Source organism: Mandrillus leucophaeus, unplaced genomic scaffold (genome assembly GCF_000951045.1).
Source record: "Mandrillus leucophaeus isolate KB7577 unplaced genomic scaffold, Mleu.le_1.0 Scaffold988, whole genome shotgun sequence".
NCBI lineage: Eukaryota > Metazoa > Chordata > Mammalia > Primates > Cercopithecidae > Mandrillus > Mandrillus leucophaeus.
The window spans coordinates 268,273-283,627 of record NW_012110785.1 but is presented as its reverse complement, the minus strand read 5'-3'; the positions used below and the strand labels follow the sequence as shown (position 1 = coordinate 283,627).

The 15,355-nt window shown below is 44.6% G+C and overlaps 1 protein-coding gene across 5 annotated transcripts in view; it reads left to right on the top strand.

Moving 5' to 3' along the window:
• The first annotated feature begins 2,708 nt into the window (after positions 1–2,708).
• IMMT (inner membrane protein, mitochondrial) overlaps positions 2,709–15,355 on the top strand; it is a 61,572-nt gene continuing 48,925 nt past the window's right edge. For all 5 annotated transcript variants that reach the window (XM_011971122.1, XM_011971121.1, XM_011971120.1 and 2 more), the window contains exon 1: positions 2,709–3,418. In XM_011971122.1, coding sequence (XP_011826512.1) covers positions 3,374–3,418 — 45 coding nt within the window. In that variant the 5' untranslated portion in view covers positions 2,709–3,373. The remainder of the gene's footprint in view (positions 3,419–15,355) is intronic.

The following is a 15,355-nucleotide window of genomic DNA, read 5'->3' as shown; positions in this document are numbered from 1 at the left end:
CTCACGCCTGTAATCGCGGCACTTTGGGCGGCCCAGGCGGGCAGATCACGAGGTCAGCACATTGAGACCATCCTGGCTAACACGGTGAAACCCCGTCTCTACTAAGGGGTACAAAAAATTAGCCGGGCGTGGTGGCACGCGCCTGTAGTCCCAGCTATTCGGGAGGCTGAGGCAGGAGAATCGCTTGAACCCGGGAGGCAGATGTTGCAGTGAGCCGAGATCGAGACACCGCACTCCAGCCTGGGGTACAGAGCGAGATATAGGGGGTGTTACCTTGGAACACTATTGTTGCCAACTTGATCTCCCACCTATGGTGGCCACTTTGAGTCCAAAAATAGGCACATAACGCTAGACAAGTATATTGAGACATTCATAAAAGTTCTTTGAATTGGCAATGGGAGTCATTGCACACTTTTTTTTTTTTTTTTTTTTTGAGACGAGGTCTTGGTCTGTTGCTCAGGCTTGAGCGCAGTGGCTGCAGCGATCACAGCTCACTGCAGCCTCGACCTCCTAGGCTCAAGCAATCCTCCCACCTAAGCCTCCTGAGTAGCTGAGACTACAGGCACACACCACCACACCTGGCTAATTTTTAATTTTTTTGTAGAGACCTAGCTCTCACTATGTGAGCCCAGGGTGGTCTCAATTGTTTGGTCCTGGAATCAAACATTTCTCCCACCTCGGCCTCCCAAAGTGCTAGGATTACAGGTGTGAGCCACTGAGCCTGGCCTCACTGCACATTTTTGAACAAGTGAGTGATTTGATTTAAATTTTGCTTTTTAGAGACAGGGTCTGAGTGCAGTGGTGCAATCACTGCAGCCTGTAATTCCTGGGCTCAAGGGATCCTCCCACCACAGCCTTCCAAGTAGCTGGCACCATAGGTATGCACAATCATCCCCTGCTAATTAAAAAAAAATTGTTTGTAGAGATGAGGTCTCGCTTTTTTTTTTTTTTTTTTTTGGAAACAGAGTCTCGCTCTGTTGCCCAGGCTGGAGCACAGTGGCACAATCTCGGCTCACTGCAAGCTCCGCCTCCCAGGTTCATGCCATTCTCCTGCCTCAGCCTCCCCAGTAGCTGGGACTACAGGTGCCTGCCACCACGCCCGGCTAATTTTTTATATATATATTTTTTTCAGTAGCGACGGGGTTTCACCGTGTTAGCCAGGATGGTCTCGACCTCCTGACCTCGTGATCCACCCCCCTCGCCCTCCCAAAGTGCTGGAAGAGGTCTCGCTCTTTTGCTCAGGTAGGTCTCAAACTCCTGGGCTCAAGTGATCCTGCCACCTCAGTCTGCCAAAATGCCGGGATATGAACCAACACACCCAGCCCCTGATAACTTTTTTTTTTTTTTCTGAGACGGAGTTTCGCTCTGTGCCCCAGTCTAGAGTGCAGTGGTGTGATCTCTGCTCACTGCAACCTCTGCCTCCTGGGTTCAAGCGATTCTCCTGCTTCAGCTTCCCAAGTAGCTGGGATTACAGGCGCGCACCACCAAGCCCAGCTAATTTTTGTATTTTTAGTAGAGACGGGTTTCACCATGTTGGCCAGGTTGGTCTCAAATTCCCGACCTCTGGTGATCCGCCCGCCTCGGCCTCCCAAAGCGCTGGGATTACAGGTGTGAGCCACAGCGCCCAGCTTCCCTGGTAACATTTTAAAGCAAAAATATTGACAACTTGCATGTGGAGAGTGAGGACTCTCCACATAGGTTATGAGGGGTTGGGAGACTAATTTTGAGGTTTGAGATCTTGAAGCTAGAGAGGTTGCTAATGATGTTCAGGTGCAAGTTGTGGCTGTGATGTACATGACTGAAGCAGGATGAAAGCGTTCACTGGCATTGAGAAGTTCAAAGCCAAGGGTGTTAGAAAAGTCATCACACCGGCACCATTGGGCATGACAGCAGTGGGCAGGGAGGCAGCAATTCAATCTAAAGAAAACGGGAGACTGCTCTGGAAGCTAAGTGAAAGAGATACGAAACTGAGTATATGTAATTACTGTAGTCCCCTAAAACCATAGAAGATATACAAACATAACCCTTTGATTTTAGATAATTTTCAAGTCTCTCTCTCCATGTTACAAGTCACAGCGCAGCCTACCTCTACAGAGAATACATACTGTAATAAATTACCCAGTTAAGACTTGGAATACTTTGCAAACTCAGTAGAAGATAGAAAAGTTAGTTTCCACGATATTGCAATAAGATGTTAATAATATTAATACTAACATATTAATTCTGGAGCATACATGGAGTATTAATACCATGCTTCATATTTAACGTTTTATTTTGATTATCGAATCAATGGAATACTTTTTTTTTTTTTTTTGAGACGGAGCTTAGCTCTTGTTGCCTAGGCTGGAGTGCAACGGCGTGATCTCAGCTCACTGCAACCTCCGCCCCCGCCCCGCCCCGGGCTCAAGCAATTCTCCTGCCTCAGCCTCCCGAGTAGCTGGGATTACAGGCACCCGCCAGCATGCCCAGCTAAATTTCTGTATTTTTTAGTAAAGACGGGGTTTCACTATTTTGGCCAGGCTGGTCTCGAATTCCTGACCTCAGGCGACCCGCCCGCCTCGGCCTCCCAAAGTGCTGGTATTACAGGGGTGCGCCACCGTGCCCGGCCCAGTGGAATACTTTTAACGGTGCTTCTGCGCTGACTTCCCATCTTCCAACCCATCCACAAATTGCAGCCAAAATGATATTACTACAGTAAAAACTTGGGAGAACGCAGTGTGGTTTAATCTGGAAGAGCAGAAGCTGTGGAGTCCAAAGGACCCGTGTTCCTATCCTTCTTGTGCCACTTGACACGTTCCACACAAGGGTCCCTACAGTGTTCGTTCACCGTTTCCAGCAATCAGGATGACTCCCTGAAGGGCCGTCAGACGAAACAAACGCGCAACCTGTGACAACTGCATTGTTTACGTAACTTTCGCCAAATAGGCTCCTTCCTACGAAATATCTAGCTCACAGAGCCGGGTGAGATTCTTTCTTGCTTTAATTCTCTGAAGAACCACAGATGTCCATTTTCCACGTGAGGCTGAAGGCTGGATTTCAGAACGCTCTCCTTCCAGCCGCGTTCACCTAGTAACCCCAGCTCGGGGCTAAGGACCTGCAGCCCGAGCGCGACCCGGAAAAGGAATCCGCCCTTTTCGCCTCCTGCGCACCAATCGCCCGGAGTTGGCGTTTTCGCAGCCGGGACACAGCCCACCCTCTAAGAGCCGCCGAGTTGCTGAGGGCAGAAGGGGCCGCGCGTGCGCAGTGGCATCGGCTGCGCTTCCGGTGCGCCGGGGGCGGACGCGGATACGCACACACGCAAGCACGCCTCCACTTAACTCGCGCCGCCTTGGCAGCTCCCGAGTCCAGCAGCAGTGCCGTCCGCTCGACCGAGATGCTGCGGGCCTGTCAGTTATCGGGTGTGACCGCTGCCGCCCAGGTGAGCACTGGGGCTCCCGAGGGCGCGTGAGGAGGCTGACCTAGGACCGCCAGCGAAAAACGGGGGAGCCTTGGGCCCTGCCTAGCCTCCAGGACAAAGGCGAGTCTCTGGGCTACCCTCGTCGGGAGAGGCCCGGGCTGGCAACGAGGCAGCCACCAGGGAGTTCGCCAGACTGGGATGACTTGAGGTTATTGCAGCAGCGGGGTGAGGTGTGGAGAGTAGCGGGAGGCGCGGCTTCGAGGGCGTGCAGTCCAATCAGCGCCGCGCTGCCCCTGTCCAGGACCAATCCTGACTGCTGGCGTCTGGGTCGCCGGTTGGGCGCGCGATAGGTTTTTAGTGCTGAAGGTCGACGGGGGAGAACTACAGTTCCCGGCAGGACGAGCGGAGCCGCGGCTTGTTGCATCCTTAATAAGGAGGTGCCTGGACTTCTAGCGAGTGTCCACATTTTAGGGGTCAAGGTTGTAATTATCTGTGAGGGACTGCCTTTCTTTTCGCAGCTGGGAACACTTATGCACTATTCTTAATCCAAACAAAAGCGAAAGATTTTCCTTTGTGGAGTTGAAACTCCTGGTCTTCAAGGAAAGACAGGAGTCGTGACCTTGTGGCTCATTTCTGAGATTAGGACAGGGATCTGTGTCTCCAGGCGCTGGGACTACTTTGACATTCAAGAAGCCTAAATACCCAGTTACTTTTAGTTTTGCGTAATTGCCAAAGTTACTTTCTAAAATTGAAAATAAAAAAGCCTGTTTCCATTGCTCACGATTATCAGAAAGTTGATATTTTGGCAAAATGTTGTAGATAGCAAAACAAGTACTGTGACTAAAGCAGTAAGTGAACAGAATCCCTAGGAAGAGTGAGTTAGAGATCATAAAAGTCAAGCTTTGTTTTTTCAAGTTCGCTTCTCTTCCTATTTGCTGCTAGGTAACAGAAGCAACCCCTTCCATAGGAAAGTGGAACGAACCTACGTTAGTTTTCTATTGCTACGTAACAACCACAAATTTAGCAGAACCTTACGGGTTCTGTAGGATAGAAGCCTGGTCATGGATGATCTGTGTTCTCCCCTCCAGGTCACACAAGGCTGCAAAGTATTAGCCATGCTGTGGTTCTCATTTGGAGATCTGGGTCCTCTTCCAGGCTCATGCAGTTTGTGGGCAGAATTCAGTCCGTTGCAGTTACACGACTGAAGTCCCTTTTTTCTTGCTGCCTCTTGTCAGCCACTGCTCCCAGCTTCTACAGCCTACCCACAGTTCCTTGCCTCAAGGCTTCCAGAGGCCATTCATAACATGGATGGCTGCTTTCGTGCAGGCTACCAGGAGCTTGCCTCTCTAACTTCCAAATTTCTTTTATTTCGGTCTGTCCTCTCTAGACCCAGATTTAAAAGGCTTGTGTGATTAGACCAGGCCCACCTGGATGACCTCCTTTTCAGTTAATGCAGAGTCAAGTTTTTGGGATCCCATTTGGGAAATAAGAAAACTAATTAAAACTTTGTAATAAAAAATGAACCCTTTTATAGCTCTGAATCCAGATGTCTAAACTTCCTGAAATTGCTATCTTGTAAAATTCTTTGGTTTATTCTCACCATCTCCTCAATCATTCTGTAGCATTTGACATCTGCTTTATGAGGCTCTTTGCACTTTTGGCTTCTCTCAAGTAATATTTTGGGTCCCATCTAGTTTTCCCTTACTGAGTCTGCTTCTTCTTCGTACCTCGAAATATACACCTTCTCATCTCTCCCTGTCTCTTTATAGACTCTCCAATTTGAGATTACATCAACTGTCAGAACTTTAATCCCCAAGCAGATGACTCTTGAGCCTTATCGTATTTGATTGTGCCAACTTATCCAGAATATCTCACGTGTCAAGATCCTTTCTACTTTATTAAACCCCATCTTTCCTTTTTTTTTTTTTTGGATACGGAGTGTCACTTTGTCACCCAGGCTGGAGTGCAGTGGTGCAATCATGGCTCACTGCAGCCTTGACCTCCCGAGCACAAGCAGTCCTCTTACCTCAGCCTCCTAAGTAGCTGGGACCACAGGCATGTGTCGCCATCCCTCGCTAATTTTTAAAAAAATTTTTGTAGAGACAGAGTCTCTCTGTGTTGCCCAGGCTGGTCTCAGTCTCCTGAGCTCAAATGATCCTCCCACTTCTGCCTCCCAAAATGCTGGGAATATAGGTGTGAGCCACTGTGCCCAGCCAACCCCATCTTAAATGTCTTACTGCTTTTACTGTTGCCTCCTAGAGTCCATTCTTTAGGAGGGAATAGTAAAAGCAGTAAGACATTTAGTAAAAGGCTTTTTAAAAGGCAAACATGCAAACATGAGGTCATGCTCTTTAGAGACATCCCATCACATTCATAATAAAATCTAAACTGCTTACCATGGGCCCTTGATCTGATTCTTCTCGTATTTCGTTTTTCTACTGCCTCGCTCATATTCTCCTGGTAATCTCCAGCATGTGCCTCACTGCCTTTTCATCTGTTGTTTCTTTTGCCCTGAACTCTTCTCACCCATGTTTGCTTAGCTTATTCCTTTCAGGTGTTTTTTCAAATGTCACCTTCCCTTCAGAGAGGGCATCCTGATCCAAAATAAAATTCTCACTACTCTGGCCTTCCTTGCCTCACTGTATCTTTACCCCATCCTACTTTGTTATACTTTGTAGCTCCTAGCACTACCTGATGTTATAATGTGTACTTATTACACAGTTTCCACCTTTAAAAAGTAAGCTCCACAATGGAACTGTGTCCATATTGTTTACTGCTGTATTTCCAGTGTTGACAATAGTCCCTAGCTCCAAGTAGATGCTCAGTGAATGTTTATGACATATAAATGAAAGAATGAATGTGTTCATAAATTTTTTTTTTTTTTTTTTTTTTTTTTTTTTTGAGACGGAGTCTCGCTCTGTCGCCCAGGCTGGAGTGCCGTGGCCGTGTCTCAGCTCACTGCAAGCTCTGCCTCCCGGGTTCACGCCATTCTCCTGCCTCAGCCTCCCAAGTAGCTGGGACTACAGGCGCCCGCCACCTCGCCTGGCTAGTGTTTCGTATTTTTTAGTAAAGATGGGGTTTCACTGTGTTAGCCAGGATGGTCTCGATCTCCTGACCTCGTGATCCACCCATCTCGGCCTCCCAAAGTGCTGGGATTACAGGCTTGAGCCACCGCGCCCGGCCAAAAATTTTTTAGAGATGGGATCTCATTGTGTTTCCCAGGCTGGTCTTCAACTCCTGGGCTCAAGTGATATGCCCACCTCGGCCTCCCAAAGTGGAATTTTTCTTAAATCTGCGTAAGTGGATGTGACCTCCCTTTAAACATCCCATATATTTTCAAACCTCTGATTATGTATTAAGGTTCTCCAGAGAAACAGAAACAATAGGGGGGTGTGTGTGTGGTGGGTGTGTGTGTGTGTGGTGGGTGTGTGTGTGTGTGTGCACGCGTGTGTTGAGATAGGGTCTCATTCTGTTGCCCAGGCTGGAGTACAGCAGCGTGATCATAACTCAGTGCAGTCTCAATCTCCTGGGCTTAAGCGATCCTCCCACCTCACCTCCTGAGCAGCTGGGACTACAGGCTTAGGCTGCCATGCCCAGCCAATGTTTTGGACTTTTAGTAGAGATGGGGTCTCGCAATGTTGTTCCAGCTCATCTTGAACTTCTGGGCTCAAGCAATCTCCCGACCCTGTCCTCCCCAAAGTGCTGGGATTACAGACATGAGTCATAGTGCTCAGCCTAGGAAGATTTATTTATTTATTTATTTATTTATTTATTTATTTTTGAGACGGAGTCTTGCTCTGTCACCCAGGCTGGGTTTGGCTTACTGCAAGCTTCGTCTCCCGGGTTCACGCCACTCTCCTGCCTTAGCCTCCCGAGTAGCTGGGACTACAGGTGCCTGCCACCAAGCCCAGCTAATTTTTTTTTTTTTGTATTTTTAGTAGAGACGGGGTTTCACTGTATTAGCCAGGATGGTCTTGATCTCCTGACCTCGTGATCCACCCGCCTCGGCCTCCCAAAGTGCTGGTATTACAGGCGTGAGCCACCACACCCGACTGGAAGATGCATCATAAGGACTCTACTCACACAGTTATGGAGGCTAGCAAGTCCAGAATCTGCTGTGTGGGTTGGCAGGCTGGAGACCTAGGAGAGCCAATATTGCAGTTTCAGTCCACTGGCTAGCAGCCTGGAGACCCAGGAGAGTGGATCATGTAGTTTCAGTCTGGAGGCAGTCTGCTAGAGAACTGCCTCTTGCTTTTTGTTGTGTTTGAGCCTTCAACTGATTGAATGAAGCCCACCCATGTTATAGGGCAATTTTTTTTTTTTTTTTTTTTTTTTGAGACAGGATCTTGCTCTCTCACCCAGGCTGGAGTGCATTGGTGCAATCTCAGCTGACTGCAACCTCCATCCACCAGGCTCAAGCCATCCTCCCACCTCAGCCTCCTGAGTAGCTAGGACTGCAGGCATGCACCACCACACCCAGATAATTTGTATTTTTTTTTTTCTGTAGAGACAGGGTTTTGCTGTATTACCCAGGCTGGTCTGAAACTCCTGGGCTCAAGCAATCCACCCGTCTTTGCCTCCCAAAGTGCTGGGATTATAGGAGTGCGCCACCGTGCCTGGCCACTAGTTCACCAATTAAAATGTTAATCTCATCCAAAAACACAATCCAAGTTGAAACACAAAATGAACCATCACAGATAATATCTACCTTATTCTTTGTTGTTGTTGTTGTTGTTGTTGAAATGGAGTCTTGCTCTGTTGCCCAGGCTGGAATGCAGTGGTGCGATCTCGGCTCACTGCAACCTCCGCCTCCCGGGTTCAAGCAGTTCTCCTGCCTCAGTCTCTCAAGTGACTGGGACTGCAGGTGCGTGCCACCGTGCCCAGCTAATATTTTTAGTAGAGACAGGGTTTCACCGTATTAGCCAGGATGGTCTTGATCTTCTGACTTTGTGATCCGCCCGCCTTGGCCTCACAAAGTGCTGGGATTACAGGCATAAGCCACTGCGCCCGGCCCAGTATCTACCTTATTCTTTATGTTTGGGCTTATCATCCTTGCATGTCTTAGATGTGGGTATTCAGTAAATGTGCTTTAGAACTCTGGTCCTTCCTGTTTTTGTTTTCTTTTTTTTCCTCAGACCTAACACCATCTTTCTTCTGTTAGTCCCAGTGTTGCATTGCCAGGCCCAGGCTTTTTGAAGTGGTCATTGAGTTGGAGGACATGGGCTTTCCACCTAGCCTAGCCCTCTCTCAAACTACAAAGTGATCATTTATATATGGAGTAGTCTTTCCTGCTTATAACTCGAAAGAAGAAGAAACTTTATTCTGGAGGAACAACCACGCCAGCTTATTTAAGACCAAGTTTGATAACCCAGCTAGTTTAGGATTGAACTTGTGTGGGGACGTGAGCTATCATCTTCTAGAATTCCTTCTTTCTGTTAGGATTATGAAACATTATGTTGCTCAGTGATAGAGATAGGCAGCCAACTGCACATGCTAGAAAGTAGTTTAGTAGATCATGCGGCCAGGTGTTTGCTTCTGCCCTTGCTAGAATCCTCTTTATTATTCCTTTTTTCATATCTGTAGACCAGTAGCCTTCAAACCATTTTGAAATATATCTTACGCCTTAACTTACTACACCCAAGTGATAACGTATAAAATATATTCACATATATGCAGGGAAAGCTAAAGTATCAAGTTCCTGCTTTTGTCATATTGATAAGTATCTGCCATTTCTATAATTAAAGAGCATGTTTTTCTCCTAGAGTAGAATATGTTTATACTGAAGTGTAATGCTACTTCATTGTAAAACTGTAATGTAAAATGTAGAATTTCATGTAATGAAATTTAGTGTAATGTAAAATTTCAGTGTAAAAACTTACTCGATTTTTTGTGGGATATACTTTTTAATCTTAATGCATGATTCATATAAACTATTTTAAATTAACAGCAGGAAAAGTTAATTTGTTACATATCAATCTATATTTCAAATGTAGAACTGCCCATTAACTTATGGGTGCCTTTTTCATTTGTGTGGCAGGAGTCCTTATGACAAAATCCACAAAAATGTTATCAGTTGACAGCAACCAGCAGTCTGTAGAGGAAACCTGGAACCTCTAATTAGAGTTCACACAAGGCAGCTCATACTGCAGGCTGCATCTCCAGGTTGTCATGCTAGATTGTGGTTTCTTTATGTCTTCACTTTAGTTTGGTAGAGCTAAGGAACAGATGGTCTGTGTAACAACATTAATCATGGGGCGGGTCACTTGAGGTCAGGAGTTCAAGACCAGCCTGGCCAATGTGGTAAAACCCCCACCTCTACTAAAAATAGAAAAATTAGCCAGGTGTGGTGGCAGGTGCCTGTAATCCCAGCTGCTCGGGAGGCTGAGGCAGGAGAGTCTCTTGAACCCGGGAGGTGGAGGTTGCAGTGAGCTGAGATCACGCCATTGCACTCCAACCTGGGTGTCACAGCAAGACTCTATCTCAAAAAAAAAAATTACGTGGGAATTGTATGTTTCCTTTTTTTTTTTTTTTTTTAATATCACATTTCTGCAGGTTAGAAGCAGCAAGGCTAACCTTATAACGTATGTCTAGACAGATTGCTTTGAAACAGTGTTGTCCTTTCTATGTCATAGGTCCTTATTAATAAAAAGGAATTCCAGGGCAAAAAAGTAGCCAATATTTTGTGTGTTAATGTAGGATATTTAGTTTATATTGATAGTTTAGTACTTAAGAGAGCTCTGGAGACAGACCTTATGTTTGGCAATGGTTTTTAGCTGTGACACCAAAAGCACAAGCAACAAAAGAAACTAAAGATAAATTGGACTACATTAAATCTTAAATTTTTGTGCATCAAAGGGATAGTTGAGAGTGAAAAGAATGAAAGTATTTTAATGGATACTAGATATTTTGGATACTAGACCCTCATCATATCTGATGAGGTGTTCCTTTTTGGGTAAGGAACTCCTGCAACTCAGTAGCAAAAAAGACTAGCCAAATAAAAAAATAGGCAAAGGGCCCAGGCTCTGGCTCATGCCTGTCATCCCAGCACTTTGGGAGGCTGAGGCAGGCAGAACGCTTGAGCACAGGAGTTCAAGACTAGCCCGGACAACATGGCAAAACTCTGTCTCTACAAAAAATACAAACATAAGCTGGGTGTGGTGGCATGCACCTGTAGTCTTAGCTACTCAGGAGGCTGAGAAGTGGGAGGATTGCTTGAGCCTGCGAGGTCGAGGCGGCAGTGAACCATGATGGTGCCACAGCACTCCAGCCTGGGTGACAGAGTGAGACCCTGTCTCCAAATATATACATATATATGTGTGTGTGTGTGTGTGTGTGTGTGTGTGTGTGTGTATGCGCAAAGTACTTGAATAGCCATTCATCCAAAGCAGATATACAGATGGCCAAGAAGCACATGGAAAGATGCTCAACATCCTTTGACACTACGGAAATGCAAATTAAAACCATGAGATACTCAGTTCACAACCACTAAGATGGTTATAATAAAAATGGAAAATAACAAATTAGCTGGGCGTGGTGGTACATGCCTGTAATCCCAGCTACTTGGGAGGCTGAGGCAGGAGAATCACTTGAACTTGGGAGGCGGAGGTTGCAGGGAGCCGAGATTGCTCCATTGTACTCTAGCCTGGGCGACAAGAGCAAAACTCCGTCTCAAAAACAAAACAAAAACAAATGTTGGGGAGGGTATAGAGAAATTGGAACCCTTGTACATTGCTAGTGGGAATGTAAAATGGTACAGCTGCTATGAAAAAGTAGTTTAGTGGTGCCTCAATAATTATTATTAGTAGTAGTAGTAGTATTTTGGAGACAGAGTTTTGTTCTTGTTGCCCAGACTGGAGTGCAATGACGCAATCTCGGCCCATCGCAACCTCTGCCTCCTGGGTTCAAGGGATTCTCCTGCTTCAGCCTTCTGAGTAGCTGGGATTACAGGCATGTGCCACCACACCCAGCTAATTTTGTATTTTTACTAGAGATGGGGTTTCTCCACCTCCTGGGTTCAAGGGATTCTCCTGCTTCAGCCTCCCGAGTAGCTGGGATTACAGGCATGCGCCACCATGCCCAGCTAGTTGTGTATTTTTACTAGAGACGGGGTTTCTCCATGTCCTGGGTTCAAGGGATTCTCCTGCTTCAGCCTCCCGAGTGGCTGGGATTACATGCATGCGCCACCGCGCCCAGCTAATTTTGTATTTTTACTAGAGATGGGATTTCTCCATGTTGGTCTGGCTGGGCTCGAATTCCCATCCTCAGGTGATCTGCCTGCCTGGCCTCCCAAAGTGCTGGGATTACAGGCGTGAGCCACCGAGCCTGGCCGTGTCTCAGTAATTTAAACATAGAATTAAACATGACCCTGAAGTTCCCTGCCAAAAGAATAAAAAACTGGTGTTCAAACAAAAACTTTTAGATGAATATTCATAGCAACATTATTCACAATTCACAGCCAAAAGGTGAGGCAACCCAAATGTCCATTAACTGATGACTGGATAAACAAAATATGGTATGTTTATGTGATAAAATATTAGATTCAGCCATAAAAAGGAATGAAGTACAAGCTGCGTATATGATACATGTTACAATGTGGATGAATCTTGAAAACATTATACCAAGTGAAAAGCTGGGCAAAAAGATGTACATTGTGTGATTCATTGATACAAAATATCTCAAATAGGCAGATTCATAGAAACAGAAAGTACATGGTGGTTGCCAGGGTCTAGAGAGAGAGGAAAAGGGGATGACTGCTTAATGGATGTAGGATTTCCTTTTGGGGTGATGAAAATGTTCTAAGATTAGATAGTGGTGATGGTTGTTGTACAACATCGTGGATGTACTAAATACCATGGAATTGTGCATTTTAAAATGGTTAGAATGGTGAATTTTATGTTACGGGAATTTTGTCACATAGAGGAAAAAAAATAACACCTGCCACCAGGTATTTGCAGATGGCCTGAAGTATAGAGGCAGAGCTAGATACACACATACACACCCTAAACTTGAAGAGGCTTCCAGTGGCCCAAGATAGGAAAATTTGATCAAAAAGACAGTAATTGCAAATGGTTGAAATCCATCTTAAGTGTTTAAATCCATGAATTTAAAAAGGTCTGTTCTTATCAGTTATAGCTGCATAACAAGCCAACTTGAGCTTGGGGTAAAATAACAATATTTATTGGCTTACTCAGTTCTGGAAAATTTTTGCCCAGAGACCCTCATGAAGTTGCAGTCAGATAGTTACTAGGTCTACAGTCATCCGCAAGTCGTCTTTACTCTCATGTGTGGCAGTAAATAGTGGCTGCAGCTGACACCTCAGCAGGGACTGTTGGCTGGATCACCCATCTGTGGCATCTTTAAGTGTCTGGACTTCCATACACTTTGGTGGCTGGGTTCCAAGAGCAAGTGTGTGACAAGAGACAGAGCCAGGTAGAAGCTGTATCCTTTTTATGTGTTAGTCTCAGAAGTTACAGAGCATCACTTTCACTGCCTTTTATTAGTGAATTAGTAACAAAGGCCTGCCCTATGGGAAGTGTACATAAAACTTATTGTTGGGAGAGGGGCACGTTTCTGGAACAGCATGTGGTACAGGAAGTATTGTTGCAGTCAATTCTGGATATTATCCTCAGCCTTCTGGACGCAACTGACATCCCTCCCACATGCAAATACACTCACAACCTTCTCCAAGACCCTCCAGAGTCTAATGCCATCAAAGCGTCAGCATTAGGAATAAGATCTTGTTATCTAAATCAGATCTTACTATGGATAAGGCATCTTGAATGTGGTCCCTAGGGTATAGCTTCTTAAACACTTTTCTTGGTGATCTAAAGCCCTGTAAACTAAAGAGACAAATTATATGCTCCCCATACACTCAGCATATGGTAGTATGACAGGCACAGGATAATCACTCTAGACACTCCTATTCAAAAAGGCAGAAACTAAGAGGCACACAGCAGTCACCATTCAATAACAAGTGTAAAATTCAGCTGGTGCTCTGTTTCTAATTCCTTGATTAGAGCTCAATCCTACTGCTTGGGAATGATTCTCTTCAGCTCTTGATTCTACCCTTTGGACTCCTGGTTTTACACTTGAATTATTCGTCTGTTTCCAGAATACGTAGCCTGTTGCAGCTGAATTGTTTCACAGCCTACTTTCTGTCTGTAGAAGTTTAAGAGTCCAAAAGCTTCTTTTCATTTTGTCCTCTTTTTGACTTTAAATATAAGCTAGGATGTTTTTTATTAATACAATTAACAAGTTTGTGGGTTTCCTGTGAATCTTAATGGGATTTTCTTCATTAAACGCGTGATACTCACACATCTTATCAAGATAAGCCCTTCTCCATTTTGGGCTTCCTGTGAGGCTGCTGTAGGTAACACGTTTAATGTTCTGAGTAACCTTATTGTTTTAATAGAATCTGGGAAACACGTCCTTATGATTCTTAGAGGACCTTTTCTCAAGGTAAAAAGACTTTATGAGGGACACCTCCTTAGATCTTTCTGAGATCTCAAAGTATCTTTTGGTCACACACTGGATTTGATCTTTGGCTTGAAACCCTTCTCTATTTGAGAATCTATTTGAAAACAAGAAGCAGTTTTATTTCCGAACCCACCAAATCCTGACTCTTTTATGTTTCCTTTAAATTTTGCTTGAAAGCTAAACAGGTTGTTTTGTTTTGCTTTTTAATGCTCATCTCTGTCCTTATCATACTCAGCTGAAAGAAATCAGCACTTGTGAACACTGTACTTGGAACTCTTCAGCAAAATACATCAGTTCATTAGGTATAGCTATAGCTATGCTTAATTTTCTGTTTTCCATGTCTGTCATTACAGATGACAGTTTTGATAAACTTCTGTCAGTACATAACAAGAATATCTTTTCCTCCAGGTTCCAAAAACTTTTTTTTTTTTTTTTTTGCTTTGCTTTAAGCGCTCACCAACAGGCTCTGTGAAGGCCATTAGGCTTCTGCTAACAGTCTGTTCAAGGTTCTTCCAGCTTCTGCCACCCCCACACCAGTCCCAGAGTCATGACCTCGTGTTTATATTTTGTTGCAGTAGCACCCCTCTTCTAGGTATAAACATATGTTTGGTTATCTGTAGCTGTGTAACAGACCACCCTAAACTTAGTGGTATTAAACAGCAGTGTAATTATAATTGTTATCTTATATTAACAATAATAAACGTATTAATATATAAATTATGTAAGTAAAAATTACTCAGTGCTTTGAGAGGCCGAGGTAGGATTGCTTGAGGCCAAGAGTTCAGAACCAGCTTGGGTAACATAGCAGACCTGGCTCTGTAAAAAACAAGAACAAAAATATTAGCTAGTTATGGTGGGCATGTGCCTGTAGTCCCAGCTACTCAGGGGGCTGAGGCTGGAGGATCACTTGAGCCCAGGAGTTCGAGGTTACAGTGAGCTATGATAATGCCACTGCATTCCAACCTTGGCAACAGAGCGAGACTCAGTCTCTTAAAAAAAAAAAATATATATATATATATGCTTGAAACACTATTTCTATATTTTCACCCCTGAGATTGTCAATGATTAAAAAAATACAATACAGTGTGTTGGAGAAAATGTGGGAAAACATACTTGCATATTACTAGAGGGCAGTTTGGCTAATTTGGCAATATTGACATGCAAATTTTACTTTTAAGAATAGACCCAAAATTGTGTATACAGTGTTACTCAGGTAGCATTATTTATTTTAACAGTAATTTAGAGAAAACCTCAGTGTCCCTCAGTAGGGGCTGGTTAACAATTAAACATTAAGTAACAATGGAATGCCAAATCATAAAATCCCATGGGAAGCTTTTCATGTATTGATATATAGTGATTTAAAATATATATCCTTGAACTTTAATAGAGAGCTGTATGTATATTATGGTATCATTTGTGTAAAGGTGGGGAAAGTCAGGAGAATATGCATATTTGAATAAATATACATAAAATGTCTCTGAA